At 40.7% G+C, this 16,979-nt stretch overlaps 2 protein-coding genes across 2 annotated transcripts; one reads left to right on the top strand and one right to left on the bottom strand.

Moving 5' to 3' along the window:
- Positions 1 to 822: 822 nt before the first annotated feature.
- On the top strand, positions 823 to 3,337 carry LOC122399465 (trypsin-7-like). The gene is made up of 5 exons (XM_043400164.1): positions 823 to 921; positions 1,720 to 1,808; positions 1,998 to 2,136; positions 2,535 to 2,798; positions 3,191 to 3,337. Exons 1-5 carry the CDS (start codon positions 823 to 825, stop codon positions 3,335 to 3,337), a joined length of 738 nt encoding a protein of 245 aa, XP_043256099.1.
- Positions 3,338 to 4,831: 1,494 nt separating this feature from the next.
- LOC122399464 (serine protease 53-like) lies at positions 4,832 to 15,065 on the bottom strand. Its single transcript, XM_043400163.1, has 12 exons — positions 14,908 to 15,065; positions 14,374 to 14,563; positions 13,616 to 13,751; positions 13,137 to 13,244; positions 12,591 to 12,884; positions 10,005 to 10,083; positions 9,872 to 9,924; positions 9,545 to 9,633; positions 9,282 to 9,420; positions 8,700 to 8,816; positions 7,672 to 7,818; positions 4,832 to 5,005 (listed from the first exon to the last, which is right to left on the bottom strand). The coding sequence occupies exons 1-12, from the start codon at positions 14,951 to 14,953 to the stop codon at positions 4,847 to 4,849; spliced, it is 1,557 nt and encodes a 518-aa protein (XP_043256098.1). The 5' UTR covers positions 14,954 to 15,065; the 3' UTR covers positions 4,832 to 4,846.
- Positions 15,066 to 16,979: the final 1,914 nt, after the last annotated feature.

Genomic DNA, 16,979 nt, shown 5'->3' with positions numbered 1-16,979 from the left:
AAAATAATTTCAATGCAGATTAACCAAGAATAGATTTTTGGGTATTTTATAATATGAATAATATCGTTGGACAATCGAATCAGTTATCGCAAATAATTAAAAACTATTCTCTTCCCTCGGTATTTTATTAGCGTATAGTTTTGTTTGCGACGTTTTAAATATTCCCTTGATTGGTTCGTACAGAAGGAACGATATTATTTGACGCTGGCGGCGCTGTGTAACTTTATTTCAGTCTTGCACCTTTTTACGTAATCGACGCGGAATGTAGGTCAACGGTCCGAGACTTTCGTGGATCGGAAATTTTTCTCGTGTCCAGGCAAATTGATACGAACGACAATTAACCCGAATATCGAAATAAAAGAAGGGCGAGCCTCGTGGCGAACAGGTAGTTCTGTTTCCAAGTTCCCGCCATGTATACGTGGATACTGTTCCTGTGGTTTCAGCTAGCCTCGGCCGCGTGGTCTCACATCTTTCTCTTCCAACGTACGTACGATCCATCATTATCGATCACGGTAATTCAAGGAAAACGCTTAAACGTCAAGTATTTTCGTTCAGACGCGAAATGTTCGTACGGACATTTCGTTATTTAATTTTAAATCGAGTGCTCGTCGTAATTTCCAACGATTGCTGGCAACGTTTGTTTTTTCAGTGCACACGTTGTGTCGTTTTATTAAACCGAGGTAGTTGAACATCGAGCGCTTTTCAAGAGTACAAGCATCTCTTTTTCGAGCATTCAATTATTCACGATTTAAGGGGAGCCATTAAATTTCATCGTAATTCACGGAGCAACGTTGCGCTTTAATTAGCAGTTTTTCAAAAGCCATGCAAGCGAAAACGCTAATTCAACTATCGATTCTTCTAGTTGACGAGAGTCGTATTGTTGGAGGCCAGCCAGCACGTATCGACGAACATCCCTACCAAGTAAGTATTCTTAAACGATCCTCGGTATTACCGGCGAAGATTAATCGATCCAAATATTTCGCGCGGAAACGTGTGTTTCGACCGTATCTCCAAACAAGCAAACGAAAGTCAATAAATCTGCCTACGAAAGTCGTACAGTTATCGTTCCTGTTTGAAAGGGAAATATATTCGTTGCTAATAGATCGCGCGGAATCCATTTTCCAAGCTTCGATATTTTTCCAATCTCTGGTAAATCTCGATACGCGGTGAAATTATTACTATTTAACTTTTTGCTAGTATTTCAACTGCAATTGAAATTTTGCCCCAATTACAGCTTTTAGTTCGTCGATGTGAAACGTTATTGGTCGATCTTGAAAAAAAGCTCGTTTTGAAATTTTGAAAACCACTTTCGACGATTCGATACATTTAAAACGTGTATCAGACACTGATGACTCTTTTTTTTTTAATGTACATAAACGTATCACCTTGAACAAACTACGATAAGAACGACACGACTTACACACAAGACGACCTAATAGTACGATCATCTCGCGATCTAAATTATCCAAGACAAAAGAAAGTTGGATCCATTAATAAGGAAGGCAATTAGAATGGGCAAGTTACGCGGTTTATCCTGTGGAAATAATTTCTCGTCGCAACTTTGGTAACGATAATCCGTTTACCTTTTGAAAATGACTTTATCGAGTAACCACGAAAAATATATCCACCGGATTGCCGCAATTTTACGAGAAAACATTGCGAATTTCACGGTTATCGGGCTTGATAGCCGCAAAACTGATACGCAGGCGAAATTTATAGGTATCTCTACGATTTAACAATCGTCACGTATGCGGTGGCGCTATCATTAGCGAGGTATGGATCGTCACGGCCGCACACTGCGTCCAGAGGTACGCACACTTTTTCGTCAACCATATATAGTCGTTATCAACTTTGATACGCGATGTCGATGATCCTACTTAATAAGTAGAAAACTATTAGAGTATAGATCTAATTAATTAAGAATCAAGGCACTTTCATATTAATTATCATTGATCGTTCGTTCTTCCATTCTAAAATATAAAAACTAACATTTTCAGTGCTTTCGTCCGGTTCGTTTCGATAAAGGCTGGCACTTCCAACCTTACCGACAAAGGGACGGTCATCGTCGCCAAGCAGATCATTAGCCACGAAATGTACGATCCAAGAAGCGCCGATTACGATATTGCTTTGGTCCGGGTGAGTGGATTTCATCGCGATAAAGTCGAAACCTTTGGCGTACAGTCAGATGTTTAAATAATATAATGGTATTCATAAAATCGCGAAGGAAATATACGGTCTCCGATATCGCGCCGACAATTTATTTCCGTCACGGTCGATCGAGCAAATAACAAAGAAACGAAGCGTCCTCGTAGTAATCGGGAGGCTCGAGAAATCGCGTCGTAACGAAAAAGCACTCCGTGGGGTCCCCCGTAGTAACCCGGCCCCGTCGATCGATGAACTTTATTTATTAACGTGATACACGTCCCCCCTCCCCAGCTTCGAATAAACTCGAAGAATTCAATTACCGTTTCACAATCAATTCTGCAATGTACAGCCTCTCTGCTTGGCACCGCTGAAACCAATTACAATTTCAGTTGGAAAAGCCGCTGGTGTACAGTTCTCGAGTGAGACCGATCCCGCTGGCACCGATCGCCGATCATTATACCGCCGGTTCCAAGGCGTTGGTCACCGGATGGGGTGTTTTGAGAAGCAACGGCCGGTTGACCAATCAGTTACGTAAGGCAGAGGTGCCCCTCGTCTCTAATACAGACTGCTCAGAATTGTACGCGACTCGTACAATCACGCCGAGAATGATTTGCGCCGGTTACGTAAGCGACGGCGGCGTGGACGCGTGTCAGGTAATTGCTCCCATTGATTGTCGCTTAGACCGCACACGCTGGGGCACTGATGTTTCCGCGAAACTAATATCTTTTTGAACCGTTACTTTTTTCTACCTCATTCTACAAATATTACAAAATTTCTAGTCAAAGAGAAAAATGCTCCTCCGTTCTATCTTCTATTTTCGAAATACATTGAGAGAAACACCGAGCGTTATGATATTTTCGACGGAACAAAAGGATAATATGTACATATTCGATCAGCGTTAATCGACGTATTCTCGAAATACATTGAGAGAAACACCGAGCGTTATGATATTTTCGACGGAACAAAAGGATAATATGTACTTATTCGATCAGCGTTAATCGACGTATTCTCGATCTCTTTTAACGAAATTCTATTTGTCCGACAGGGTGACAGCGGTGGACCATTGGTGCAGTACGACAGACTAATCGGAATAGTATCCTGGGGTATCGGATGCGCTCGACCATCTTTTCCAGGCGTTTATTCGCGCGTTACGATCCTCCGAAATTGGATCACGGAGAAGACCGGTTTGTGAGCACCTCTAACGCGGTCTCTAACATTTATTCAACAGCGTCGCTATCCCCCGCGTCGTTTCCTCACTGCCCTCTTGTTCGTTCGCGAACAGACTTCGTTACGTTTTGCAAAGACAAACAAGCTTCCGCGGAGAGTTTTGCCGTCGAAAGTCGGTATCGATATTAAGAGCTTCTTTTTTTTATACGAGCAAGTAAAAGAGCTTCGCGCTAGAAGTTAAGTTTCCTCGCGACGTCGCGCGAGCTGGTACATTTCTCTTTTTCTTGCACTCGGTTCCCTTCGTCGCTCGACACACTTTTCCAAGGGGAAAACGTTTTCGTCTTTCTTACATTGCGTGCGAGAATTTAGCCACGAAATTTCACGGAGTAAACGGTCCACTTACCGTCGCTCTGAACTGTTTCACTTAAAATGCCGAATAAATCTTGCGACCGAATGGTTCCCTGGTTGTTTTTCCTCTATTCTTTAAAATTTCCTCGTCGTTTGTTTCTTTCGTACCACGACCGTATCGTCGTTGTTATTATCGGAGAATAAATACCGTTTCGTTTACCTCTGTCCGGTCGAAAACTTCCGTTTGAATATTTTAGACGCGGCGCGGCGTCAGCGTTAATAAGGCTCGATATTATCGTCACGCTTCGGAACAGAACAAATGCGAATTGGTCGACAGGACCGACTTTTCCACGTTAACTCGTTTATACAAACGCGGCAAAGTAGCGGCAGACCAATAACGAGCCGCTCGCGCCACAGATCCTAATGTACGAACGTAACAAGTGGTCCCTTAATTGAGCCCGTTATTTGTCATCGGAAGTAACAGATATTTATTCTGGCATTTAACAACCAGAAATAGAACGTATTAGTTTGCTAACAAACGATCCAGCGCTGGACAGGAAGTAATTGACGTCGTCCGTCGTTTTTACGTTATCGAACCAGGTTGGCTAAACCGTTAATTAGCTCACTCAATGATCGCTAATTTGCAGCTTCTAAATTCGATCTAGGTCGCGGTTAAACGATAGCAGCGTTCAAAAATACCTTGCTTTCGAGATTCTTCAGTAATTAAAATTGTACGTTGTCGTCATTACAGTCGAATGAAAAATATTTAGTTCAATTATATAACTAGTAAAATAACAGACTGTTTTGAAGACTTAATCCTCGAACAGCGAGCAGTAATGGTACAGTAATCCCTCGTCGATCGTGATACTTTTCAAGGATGTAAGCTCTATAGAAAACCCCCATGAGAGATTACTGCACATTCGTGATAACATTACCAAACATGCACCTATTTTCAAGTTGAGGAAGGAACGGATAGGAATGTAGTTTTAAAGTTTAGCGTTTTACGGAGACGGAAATCAGACGAAACTTCTCTTGGTAGTAGATATTTTCATAAAACCTTTGGAAATATGTTTAAAGTTACAAGGAAGGTATCGCCGTCGCGTGGCCTGTTCCAACGAATTGAATCTGGCGCTGCGTTTCTGATAAAGATTAGCAACGTTGACATTGTAGTTTCGCGAATATCATCTCATATAGTATAGAGGATATCGGAATTTGCCGAGATCCATGGTAGGTAACTGCTGACACGAGTGTATACGCCCGGATGTATCATAGTTTTACACCCTAATCCATAGGATAGAACACCAATCAGCGTCTGGGCTTCCATCAGCGGAGCACCTGGATCACCCTGCAAGTAAACGAGGGTTGACAGTTTCAGTGATTACTTCGAGCTGCGTTGCTCGCGCGCTGATTTGCTAATGCGTTGATACATTCGTAAAGAGAGTGACGGGGTCGATTGTCCTTGCAAAGGCAGAAACCAATTATCGTTGCACGGAGTGTCTCGTATTATTCGCCGAAACCATTTCTCCAAATTAAAGTGTACTTATCTTCGATATTTTCCACGTTATTTTCCACGAATCGATCAAAACGGGACAAAAATATTTTACCGCTAATTGTTTAAAGCGTTAATTTCCCAAATATAACGAAAAATATCGACGGTTGCTTTAATTGAACGCACGGTGTTGCGTTTTTATTCGCGCGCTAGAAACTGACAATTATTTTCGAACGTCCTAACGTTCCAATTAATTCTCGTCTATTAAAACGCGATCGCATTTGGAAATGAACTGTTCGAATCGGCTCGCGTTTATCTGCTCTCGAGAGGCAAACGAGGCTATGTAACTTTCGCGACTCGGTGTTTTCAACATGGAAATCGTGAAAATAAAATAAAAAAGGAAAAGATAACATTGGAATCTATTGTCAGCGAAGAATCAACCAAAGATATTGCTCTTTGTATCGTCCAGCCGAATTTATTGTTATTATTATAACGATGGAGCGTGTTGAAATCTCCGAGCTTTGTGACAATTTTCTATTATACTCGGTGAATAATGTTCAGTTTCTATTCAACCGGTCGCATTCAAATGTTGCTCGTAACGCGCCGCATCTTTTGTGCCCCTCCACGGCATACTGTTAGCACGACGTTCAAATCAGAAACGAACCAATGGCAAATATATCGGTATTATGAATACATCAACTGTCTCTGCGATTAACCATCCTTCGTTAGAATTTCTATAAATACGTTTCCATAAAAAGAGAATCCATTCACAAAGGTAACATTTCTATTTACTTTTATACCTCTCGGCGTTAATATTTTTAGAACGGTTTTTGATCGCGTGCCAATTTAATTAGAATAATAAGAATAATAAGAACGTTAAATGAACATGTATTGTCAAGTCACTTGGTGCGACTGTCGCTATAATTAATAAAGAATTATTAAAAACGAGCTTAAGTTAGATCGACGACTCCTTGATGAAAAGTACGCCGACTGTTTGTCGTTCGTTTAACGCGGTAATTATCGTAGATATAAATATTCCGCCTCGGCCGGTTTGCCCAGTGTTTTCGAGCCGAGCTGCGCGGAAATTGACGCGAGGCGATAAAATTCAGTGAAAAGGGATCGTTTAATTTTCTATCATTCGACGTTAGGTCGGGCCTGTGCCATGGTCCCTCTGATATTGCGTCCTCGAGTCAAGTGAGTTGCATTGTTCGTCTATTGAGTGCAATCGACAACCGAAATTAGCCGCGTGCGCGTATCACCAGACGTCAAATTAACGTTGAATTCCACCGGGAAGCAGTGCGCGTGGATCGCGTGTACGAAGGACAATCAGAATCGCGTTAACGAGGCCCGTGATTCATTCGTTTCGCGCATTTTTCTGTACACTGTACAGAGGACGGAATTTTCTACGCGTTTCATTATTGACGCGAACGCGTTGTTAAACGGACAACGGGCAAAATGAAATCGTACTGAACGCGCCGTAATAAACGACAACGCGTTAATAAATAAGAAATAACAAGGACTAGCGACACTTCGGAGGTTCGAATGTTCATTAATTTGAATTTATGGAGCGTAAGATCGTTTCTGAGATCGTTACCGATGTCTCGTGCATCGAGGACTCTAGTCGCGAATAGAAACCTACCCCGAGGGCACGTTACATTCTATTAATTTCCATACCGATTCGAAAATGGATGTTTGTCCCGGATTTTTAATCCGATTCGCAGAAATGCGATACGAATTGGTTTGTAGAAACGCAAGAATAAAAGCGCGCGTCATCCTCGTAGTCTTCCATTCGTGTTCGAAAATAAAATCGATTTGCAAAACCCGAACATCTCGTGTTTCGCACGGCCATCGTCCGTGTTGGAAACTGATCGTTCCCGTTTTAAATTCAATCCCCGCTACCGAGCAATTAGTTCCAATTCAGTTCAAGCTTTCAACGTCAAATGCCTACATTCCCCGAACGATCAATTTTCATGCTTTGTTCTTTTACGTTCGAGGTATCGAAGAGGGTCATCTGTCTTCTTAACCGTTTCAGCGCGCCGTAATCATTGGTTTTGCGTGTTCACGCGATAGTCGGCAACCAAATCCAGACCGAATTACATTTTAACCCTTAACGAACGAACGTACGTACGTCACCTCTCTCGTGACGTTACTTAATTTACGTGGAAAGTCTGTCTCTAGCTTAACACTTTTATGTAACCATAACCGTAATTTAATCGAGAAATAGTCTATATTTGGGGAAGAAAATAGATACTGTACTGTAATGTGGTGAAAAGTCGAGGTGCCAAACTATCGGGTCGCGTCCATTAACGCAGTCGAATCTCTTATTGTTCCCGAAACGGTTACGTGTGCAATCGGAGGCCAGACCAACAATGGTTGCGGCAAACACGGACACCGAGTGGCGTCACGCTCGACGAGGTCGAGGGATCTCCTTAACGGGGGCTTCAGGATCTTTTAGGTGTTGCAAGAGTTGTCACGGGTCGCGGAGCCATACCCCCTCCAACATTCTCTTGTCCTCATCTTACCTGACACGTCTCCACCCCGAGGGTCATGTTACCGGCACAAAGCATTTTCTGGAGCACCGGCTCGTAGCAAGGCATCGTAGAGCTGCAGATATCCTGGTTCACGATCGGTACAGCCATCGCCGTGATCTGAGATTCGGCCTGGCCACCCTGAAAGTAACCTAATATCTTGATCCAATCACGATTTTGGGCTCTCTCTTCGTGGTCGACTTAGCATTACGAAGACCAAACAGATGCATATTATATAAAAGTTTCTCTTTCATTTATCAGCATCGGAAACAACCATTTTTTTAACACTGTTCGTAGCTTGTTAAAGTTATCGATAAGTTAACCGTATCATTTCGGGAACGAGAATAGATCCGAGAGAAATGGTTAAACTCTCCATCACCATTAGTTACTACGGTCAATAAATTTTCCATCACCATGAATGGTTAAACTTTTTACGATACAGTCTATAGGCGAAGTCGCGAACATTTTCCCTAATTTACGATATTCTTCGGGACCATTTTCTTCGGCTTATCTTCAGTCATATCGTACATAATATTCCGCTCTATTGTTAGTTTCTTACGGTGGACGTTCTTAACGTCTCTGACGTAAGATACGTTGGTATAATTCAAAGTTAATTTTTTATTCACGAAAGGAATTTCTATTCGATTGTTTTGACGATTAAAAATTGGCCGTAATAAAAGCTGAACAAATTTATTCTCCCGTTTCCGGTATACGGGCTTTATATGTGGACTGAAATTGAATCAGACATCGCGATAAAAGTGAATATTTAGCGAACGAGCTTGCGGCTTTAATGACCGCGCGATGACATAGAAAGATAATTATCGCCCGGTATAAAATGGACAGTTTGAAAATAATCTTTTTCCGAGATACGACGATGAGAACGCAACACGTTTCGATGATATATCTTTCTAATTTTTTACACGGAAAAAAAAAGTCAACAAATACGCCGTGAGAAATTGCGCGGTAATTTTTCGTTTACTCTTAAATGATTTTTCGATACCGATATTAAAAACAGCACTCACCAGGTTATGCTTCCAGCCTGTCACGAAGCACGTCGTTCCATCAGCGAGTTTGTAATCCTCTTTTTCCGGTATTCCAATCGGTAGCAATTTTTCACCAAATTGCTCGGGAAGCTTAAACTAAATTCAAACAAATCCAACATTTATTAATATATTTGCTATGCCATAAAGGCCCGTTCCTACTATCGACGAGTGGCGCGTAAAATAAAAGCCATTACATCGCAGTTTCTCGCGTTACGTTTAGATAGACGTTACGTTTAATTTGCCACCGACGCGACGCACCGTTTCGTTCGATATTATTTATTACGTTCTTTTCGCTCGAGTTTCTATTAAAAATTATTAATATTTCGATGCTACGTACTTCCCGCCGGTACGACCCTTTGGAAGACGTACGAGCTTTCGGTGGAATTGCTGTCTATAACGATTGTATCGTAACACGGCTCGCTGTACCGAGCGTAAAAACTGTAATAAAATTCCTGGCGGCGCGACTCGCGTGACAAACGTTCGCGAAGGAGGGCGAGAAGGAGGGCGAGGATAAAGTGCTCCGAAATAAATGTGCTTTTAGCCCTTTAAAAGCGCGGCTACCTTTATTAGCGCGATGTCGTTCAGCAGGACATATTTGTCAAAATCCTCGTGCACAACGATATTGCTCACTTCCAATTCGTCTCCGCCGCTGGAAAGAGTGTCGGAGCGGACGCGCACCGACACCGTCGACAGGTCGGCACTGTGAACGATTATGCGTCGTTATTCATCGTTTTTTTTCAATTATTCGCTCAAACAAATGCATACTAAAAAATGTTTAGAGAACGTAACATAACACGATCAATTAATATTCTTATTATACTTGCCCAAAAACGCAAGATGCCACGGTTATGGCCCACGATTCGTGCACCAGCGCTCCACTGCATACGTGCGTTCCGTATTTCTCGATGGATACCTATACATATTACAAACAGTTGAATGGCGAGTCTAATTATTACGTCAAGTTGCGTAATAAGCTAACAAGTGGAATATAAACGTGGAAAAGAGAAAGGAAACGTAGGGAAATTAAAAGAATGTTTCACAAACTAAATAGGAAAATGATATAAAACGTTTCCACGTAAGAAAGGCGTTACGTTACTTAAAATTTTATTCCTTCAACGTTACAAGAGATTGGAAAACGTATTTCAACTTACATGGTACGGATATTCCGTGATGTTCACGTACTTGGTATTTTCCGACGCAAGAACTGAGCAGAGAGTGAAGAATATTTGCATGAAATTGTACGCGAAATTGGATTCTCGTACGAAGCACCATTATCCAACTTACCGTTCTCGAGAAAAATGCAGAGCAGGAACAGTATTTTCTCAGACATTTCAACGTGAATTGACAGGGAATAACGATCGACCTGTCGAATTATTGGGACTGGAACTAGGTCGGGACACGTCGATACGCGTGCGGGTCGAAATTTTTCGGCGATAAACGTCGTTATCGATTATTAACTGTTGTCGAAAGTGTCTTGTCGCGTCAACTTCAAAAGGGCGCCGGTAATCCATTTTATGTGTTTCGATAGAACGGGAGAAAAAAAAACTTTGCTTTCCCGTGAAAAAGTTTCTTCGCTGTTGTGTTAGTGTCCGAGGCAGATCGTGATTAGCGATATCGTATCGAGAACGAGATAATGGAACAATCGTGTCAAGATTAGTATCCCGTTCGAATTGGAGCGATTTAAAATTAATCAACGTGCCGTGCTTGATAAACTGTATTGCTTGTATACATTGTATGCGCGCTTAATGTGTGTGTTTCGAGTATGCGACTATCACGATGTACACTTTTATTCGTCAGCAATGTATAAAAATTGATTTGAACGACATAAGGGATATAGGAGAAACGATTTCATAATATTTTTCGGCAACGACGACGCGTATTAGTACTATTAGCTTTCTTTACTTTAGCGGTTGGAATTTTACTGAACTTTTTAATTATTGGTGCAAGAATCTTTCTATTCTGAAAGGTTATCGTAACTATTAAGCAGTGTACATGAGAATGTACATAATATTTCCATCGTTCTAGCTCATTCTAACTCTCAAAGGAAGGGTGGTTGGGGCGAGGCTAGGGTGGGTCTCCATTCGCAGCAACCTCCATGTGGTGAGACCCGGGTCATATTATTTACTATATAATTAATATAATTATTAATTACATAGCACATAATATGAGCTAATGGCTGCGTTCTTCCTATAGTTTCCTATAGATTTCGAGTTGCAAATAAATTCTGGACCGTACAGCTTTCATTCCGTTAAAAAATACTAAAATTTTTGTAATTTCATCTTCTGTCTCACTTCCTCTTGTGTTCATTTTGAAATTTGTTGGTAACGTAATGGTAATGGAGCTCTGGAGCTCCATAAAAATGGGCCGAAAAAATACATTGGGTGAAAGGTCTGCTCGTATACCTCGTCTGTGGTAAGACCATTCGAAAAGAGGGAAAGTTTCAACGGGACGGCGATATTGATCGAATCAAAGTTCAACTGTGAGTAAACTATCGGAGAAAGTTTTAGTTGCTCTGAGGATCTGGGCAAGATGGACGAAGAAAGCATTCGGTGGTTAAATAAGCTGTTTTGGCTGTCAATCTATTGGTAAACTTTGGTCTCCCATTCGTCCTCCGTAGCGGAAATAATCTATCTTCTCTATTACATTATATGATATATGTATTAACAAGTATTACAGAATACTTATATATCTTAGATTTACGTCATGTTATTTGGAATGAAAGCAATTTTAATATATTCGGCGTTTCGACCAAACTCGAAGCTCCTCAATATACATATATTGTAATTGCTGTTGTACCAAATAATAAATAATAAGTATCGATAAAATCACAGACGAGGTATACGAGTAGATCTTTCACCTTATGGACTGTCGTGGCCCAATCTGACTGCCATACAGACCTGATTTTAGCGTCCTCTTCTCATAGACGTGTAGTGTGTTTTTCGGCGAAATTAAAAAATTTCAAATCGTTCTGGAAAAATTATTTTCGATTGCAGGGGTCAATTACAATCATTTTTGGTCAATAGGCACACCCTCGAAATCCTACGCAGTTTCGAGGAAAAAAATCCTTACCGAAAATGTAATGTCTGACCATACCGTTGATATGTTTCACTGCATGCGAATCTTTAAAACGTCATAACTTCTGAACGGATTGAAGGATTTTAACGTTTAAAAAAGCAAACAACGCGTATTTTAATGGAGAATATGTGGAAATTCCAAAAATATTCGAAAAGTTGTTCCGTCACCCCGTAAAGTGAGAAAAACCCCGTAAAGGTAGTCCAATCTTCAAACAGCCATAACTCCTACAATAGTGAATATATTTCAATGAAACTTTTTGTAAAAGTAGAGCTCATGTGTACCTACAAAAAAGTATTAAACAACTTTTCTATAGGGCGTCAAACAAAATTACTAAAAATCAAAAACGAATTTTTAAGAAAAATCGACAGGGGTAGGTGCCTAAATTTTTCGGCGAAATAAACAAATTTTGAATCGTTCTGGAAAAATTATTTTCGGTTGCGGGGCTCAATTGCAATCATTTTTGGTGAATAGACATACCCCCGAAATCCTACGCATTTTCGAGAAAAAAATTCCTAATCGAAAATATAATGTATGTGCCGAAAAAATGCATTGGATCTCTTTGTCAGGATAATTGATGGGTAGACGATCACACTACTTAAATATTTGCTTTTATAAAAGTCCAAAATCAATGTATTTAAATCGAATGGTGCGTACAATATTTAACAAGTAGAAAGGCATATGAAAAATTTGACAAAATTGTATTTGGACCCCCTAAATGCTGCTTGAGTTAATTAACTAGTTAACAGGTTGGCTGGCAACATGTTAATTGCTACGTAGTCTCCAATTCTTGATTTATACTCCACTGTTCTGTTTGATCCAGGAGCTGAGGTTAGCCACGTTCGAGTAAACACCTGGGTATTTGGGTTGGGCACATCCGTAACCCCATGACACAATACCGTAGAGGGTTCCTTTGGACGTCAGAGGACCACCGGAGTCTCCTTGGCAAGAGTCTTTTCCACCGGCGGTGTAACCGGCGCAGATCATTCTGCTAGTGATGCTGTTTTTGGTTCCGTAAGCGGTCTGACATTGATTTCTGTCCACGATGGGGATCGACACTTTCATCAATTGGGTTGAAACACTTCCGCCCTCCTACAACGTTCGAAACTGTTATTTTCGTTTCGCTGCTTTTAAATCTTCTCAGTTTTTGTTCTCATTCGGACGATAAACTCTATATCGATGTATCGATGAACGCCACCAGGATAAAACTAACGTTGAACAGCTTCCTTACGTTCAAGAAATTTCCTCGCGTGCAAAATATACCCGAAACGCATCGATATAAATCGTTGTTGATATTTTTTTACTTCTGTCGCGTCTAGAACATAAAATAATTGAGCAATTTACCTTGAGTGCTCCCCAACCGGTGACGTCAACCAAGCTTCCGGAAGAAGGTTCCGTCGTAGCCAACTTCACTGCTTTCACATTGCCGTTGAATTTGATTTCGCCATTGATCTGCAATAGAGTTTCCATTGCATTACGCCTGCGTTGCTATAGCAAGGAATTAATCCTCGCAGCGCTAATACGGTCCGAACGAAATCAACTGGCCACTTAAGAATATTGAGTGGCTACCACCCGTACCGTACCGCTGTACCTCGAATAACCGCGACGCGTAATCCGGAAACTGGCTCCGAAGAGTCAGTCGACTCTATCGCTAAATTGACAGTTTATTGTTCAAGACAATTATAATAATACCAAATGGTTCCCGTTGGAATGATATTTCAATCGTCTGTTTGTCAAAAAGATAATAGCTACAATTAACATCTGGTACACGTGTGTGTACCAAAATGGTTCGAATGGTATACTATCGAATTTCACGTACGTACCTCCAAAAGCGCGACATCAAAGTCGACAGTCCTTGAGTTGTACTCGGGGTGTCGGATGATCCTCTTTATCGTGTAACGAGTACCTTGGTCTTTGTTGCTGCTACCAACACGGATGCTGTATCGGTCGGCGCTCATTCTGTGATGCACGGAACATGAAAATGTCAGTGACTCCGTATTATAATTTGTACGCGTCGCGTGTAAACGGCCCGCGAACGCCAACGAATATAATAGCTGTTTGCTTTCGAGAATTTGCGCAGGGTATTTGACAACCTTACTGTTATTGCATAATGGCAGCCGATCGGGACGGAACGCGACCCGCAAAGCCGATTTAATATCGCGATGGCTAAATATTATCTTGATCAGCCGTCGGACGTACCGTTGCGCGAAAACGTTAGGGATGATCCGTATGACGGCTTCATTATATTATATCTATTCGCGTAATCGAATCACCGAATCGTTACAGTTCGAATGGCCGATGATTTTTAGCGGTGGCATACTATCGAAATTCTTCCATTCAACTAAAATATGACGAGCACGTTAAAGACCAAATTTATCGGCTCGAAGACTACGAACTATAACTAGCACTACCAATTAGCAATTAAATCGTATCGTGTCCCGCCGTTATATTAACGTTCGATAAAATTGAAACTGCAACGTTTTGGTCGAAAAGTCCTGCATACGCGAGCCAGATTGCCCCGAAGCACTTATGTCTGCTTAGTGCACATAGTGCTGTTAACTTTATCCATTTGCGTTATTACCCTACGCAATGGGCGGCTGTGACGGCCCATTTACTGCTGATGATCGAGCCACCGCAAATATGTCCACTAGTTTGTAGGCTTAGTTGATACGGATGTTGATTTATGTCAACGGGGCTGCCGCCTACAATTCTCGAGTCAAGGAGCAGATGCTGACCGATCTGGATGTCCTGGTTGTCCGGCATCTCGTTGGCTGTAACATTATACCGAAAACAGTAAGATTTCTTCCCGTTTCACATCAAAATTTACAACTAAAAAATCATTAAGTAATATTATTTTAAACAAAATCAACGAGCACTCTCTTGGATTACATTCTATGTGTCTACAGAATCGAAAATGTTGCCGATAAAACAGTAGCCGAGCGTTTGCAGATGCGGAATACCGATTCGATAACCATATTCGCGAACGTTTACTTTATATTCTTTTCTATCTGCTAATAATCGGACAAAAAATTGCCAATTCACGATTTTCAATATACCGTTGTATAATCAAATTAAGGAACGGAGCCAGCTTTGGGTTCCGTTTACGTGTACTCACCTAAACAGCCAACGAGGAGGGCGCACAATACAAGTGCGCAATACATATTGTCACAGAAATGTTCCACTTCCAATTGATCTCTAAGTTGTACTCTTTCTGTACGTTTCTTCCCGGCTTTTATATGGAAAGCTTGTTCTTCTGATTCAGCGCGAAATCCTTATCTGACGATAATGCACCGTGCTTTGCACGAGTGGCACGTGGTGCAAGCATTCGTAATATCGTAGTTAGAGGAGGCGCGGTATGAGACGAGATAGAGGCTCGCGTAGGAAAAAGTATAGCCGCGCTTCTTCCCAAGTATGATTGGAACAATATCGTCAGATAAAAATCACGCGATTGCAAGCTATTGGACCGATAGGATTTTGGATAAACGTGCACTTTGTTCGATAAGAATCTTTCGATGACGTTGTTCGTCTCGTTGCACTTTCCGGTCGCGAAGGAGGCCAGTCTTGCAACAGACATTTCGGAACCTTCTATAAATATTTACTGTTTTTAATTTTATTTTATTTCAATTCGTACGGTTGGAGAATTAACGTCACGATTATAGCCAATCCAATGAACAATGTCGTTGATTTTTAATTTATACATATAAGAAAAGCAGTAGTGTTTCGAAATATTACGTTATGACTCAGATTTCGAATACAATAATGAAATTACGATGCAGTATTTCACGTAGTTGTGTCTGACAATGAGATAAGGGGAGTGAAAGCAACAAGGAAACGTTGATCAACATCTGGGGTTTTCTGATTAAAAATCGCAATAATCGGCAAAAAATGAATCAGAGATAGAAAGATTCAGACTGCAGTGGAAAGAGTTTCGTAGGGCGTCGACACTACGTGGTACACGTTCGCGTTTAATTAAATTTATGCGAACCGATCGTGTAACTAGCTCTGTTCTTCATCGTTAATTTCTATCCTAAAATCGTAGAAATCTATACAAAATAAAAGAAGGGGGAAGGTTTGTTCGGAAGACGACATAATTTCATGGCTTTTTTTTCGCTTTATCGAATGGCATCGATTTAACTAAATTTACAGTTTAGACTGTAACTGGTCACGCGTTGTTCGCACGCTACATTATTAGCAACTAGGGACCACTCGTGCGTTCGCAATCGGTCGTTAGAATTTCAGAGCTAATTGCTCGCGTTGATTTACACATTTTGTCAGTAAATATGTGGATTTCTCGCGATCGTCCCCTGTCGCGGTAAAATGGAAACGCTTTGCAACAGGCATTAGTTTGCGACAGTTCCAAAGGTCAATACCGTAATCTGTACACCGAGTTTTGTTCGGTGTCTAGAAATTTCTGTCGGAATTAGTCACGCTTTGTATCAATCGCATTCATCTGATCTGCAATCTGCAATTTGCAGCTAAAAGAAACAAACATATCGAGGAAGTGAATCATTCGTACGGAGGTGTTACACATTTCCTTTATCCAAAATTTTTTCACTCGACCGTACATTAGATAAACTTGTTATTTTAATTCCCTATTTTCCTAAGATCCACCTTTTCTTCGTTAGTTTTTTATCCCACTCGTCGTCTACCATGGGTCCTATCCATTTCGATCTACAAAATTTAATTACCCCAGTTTACTCTAGAACGCTCTATTCCTTATTCTTATTCCGAAGAGTGTACTTTATGCGCGATTATCGCATTTTTCAACCACAAACAGCTATCGATGAGAATAATACATTATACCTTTTAAATCCCTCAAAGTAATTACTTATCGATTTATCACTGATAAATCTTTCCAATTCCATTTGGATTTTTCTTTCGTTAATCGTAGTCAATATCAGATTATCAGTGATTTGTATTCCCATCGTGTGATTTATTGAATGAAAAAGCCACTTTATTAAAAGTCCAATTTTATTTTCATTTCAACTGAAAAACTTTGTATGTGATCGTCAACAGCTCTCGATGATATTACTGTATCGTATCATTATAATCCTCAAACTGTCAATCACAGATCCAATATACCATAGATACCTTTAATAAAAGTAATTTAGTAGAGTTTTAATTGATCTTTTCCACGTATAAATATCATCATGAAAGATAGATAAAAAGAAAATCAATTACTTAACT

The sequence above is a fragment of the Colletes gigas genome, unplaced genomic scaffold (assembly GCF_013123115.1).
Source record: "Colletes gigas isolate AHSC1104 unplaced genomic scaffold, ASM1312311v1 Colletes_gigas_Sc00013, whole genome shotgun sequence".
Classification (NCBI taxonomy): Eukaryota; Metazoa; Arthropoda; class Insecta; order Hymenoptera; family Colletidae; genus Colletes; species Colletes gigas.
The sequence above is the reverse complement of the archived record's forward strand: the minus strand, read 5'-3'. Positions and strand labels throughout refer to the sequence as shown.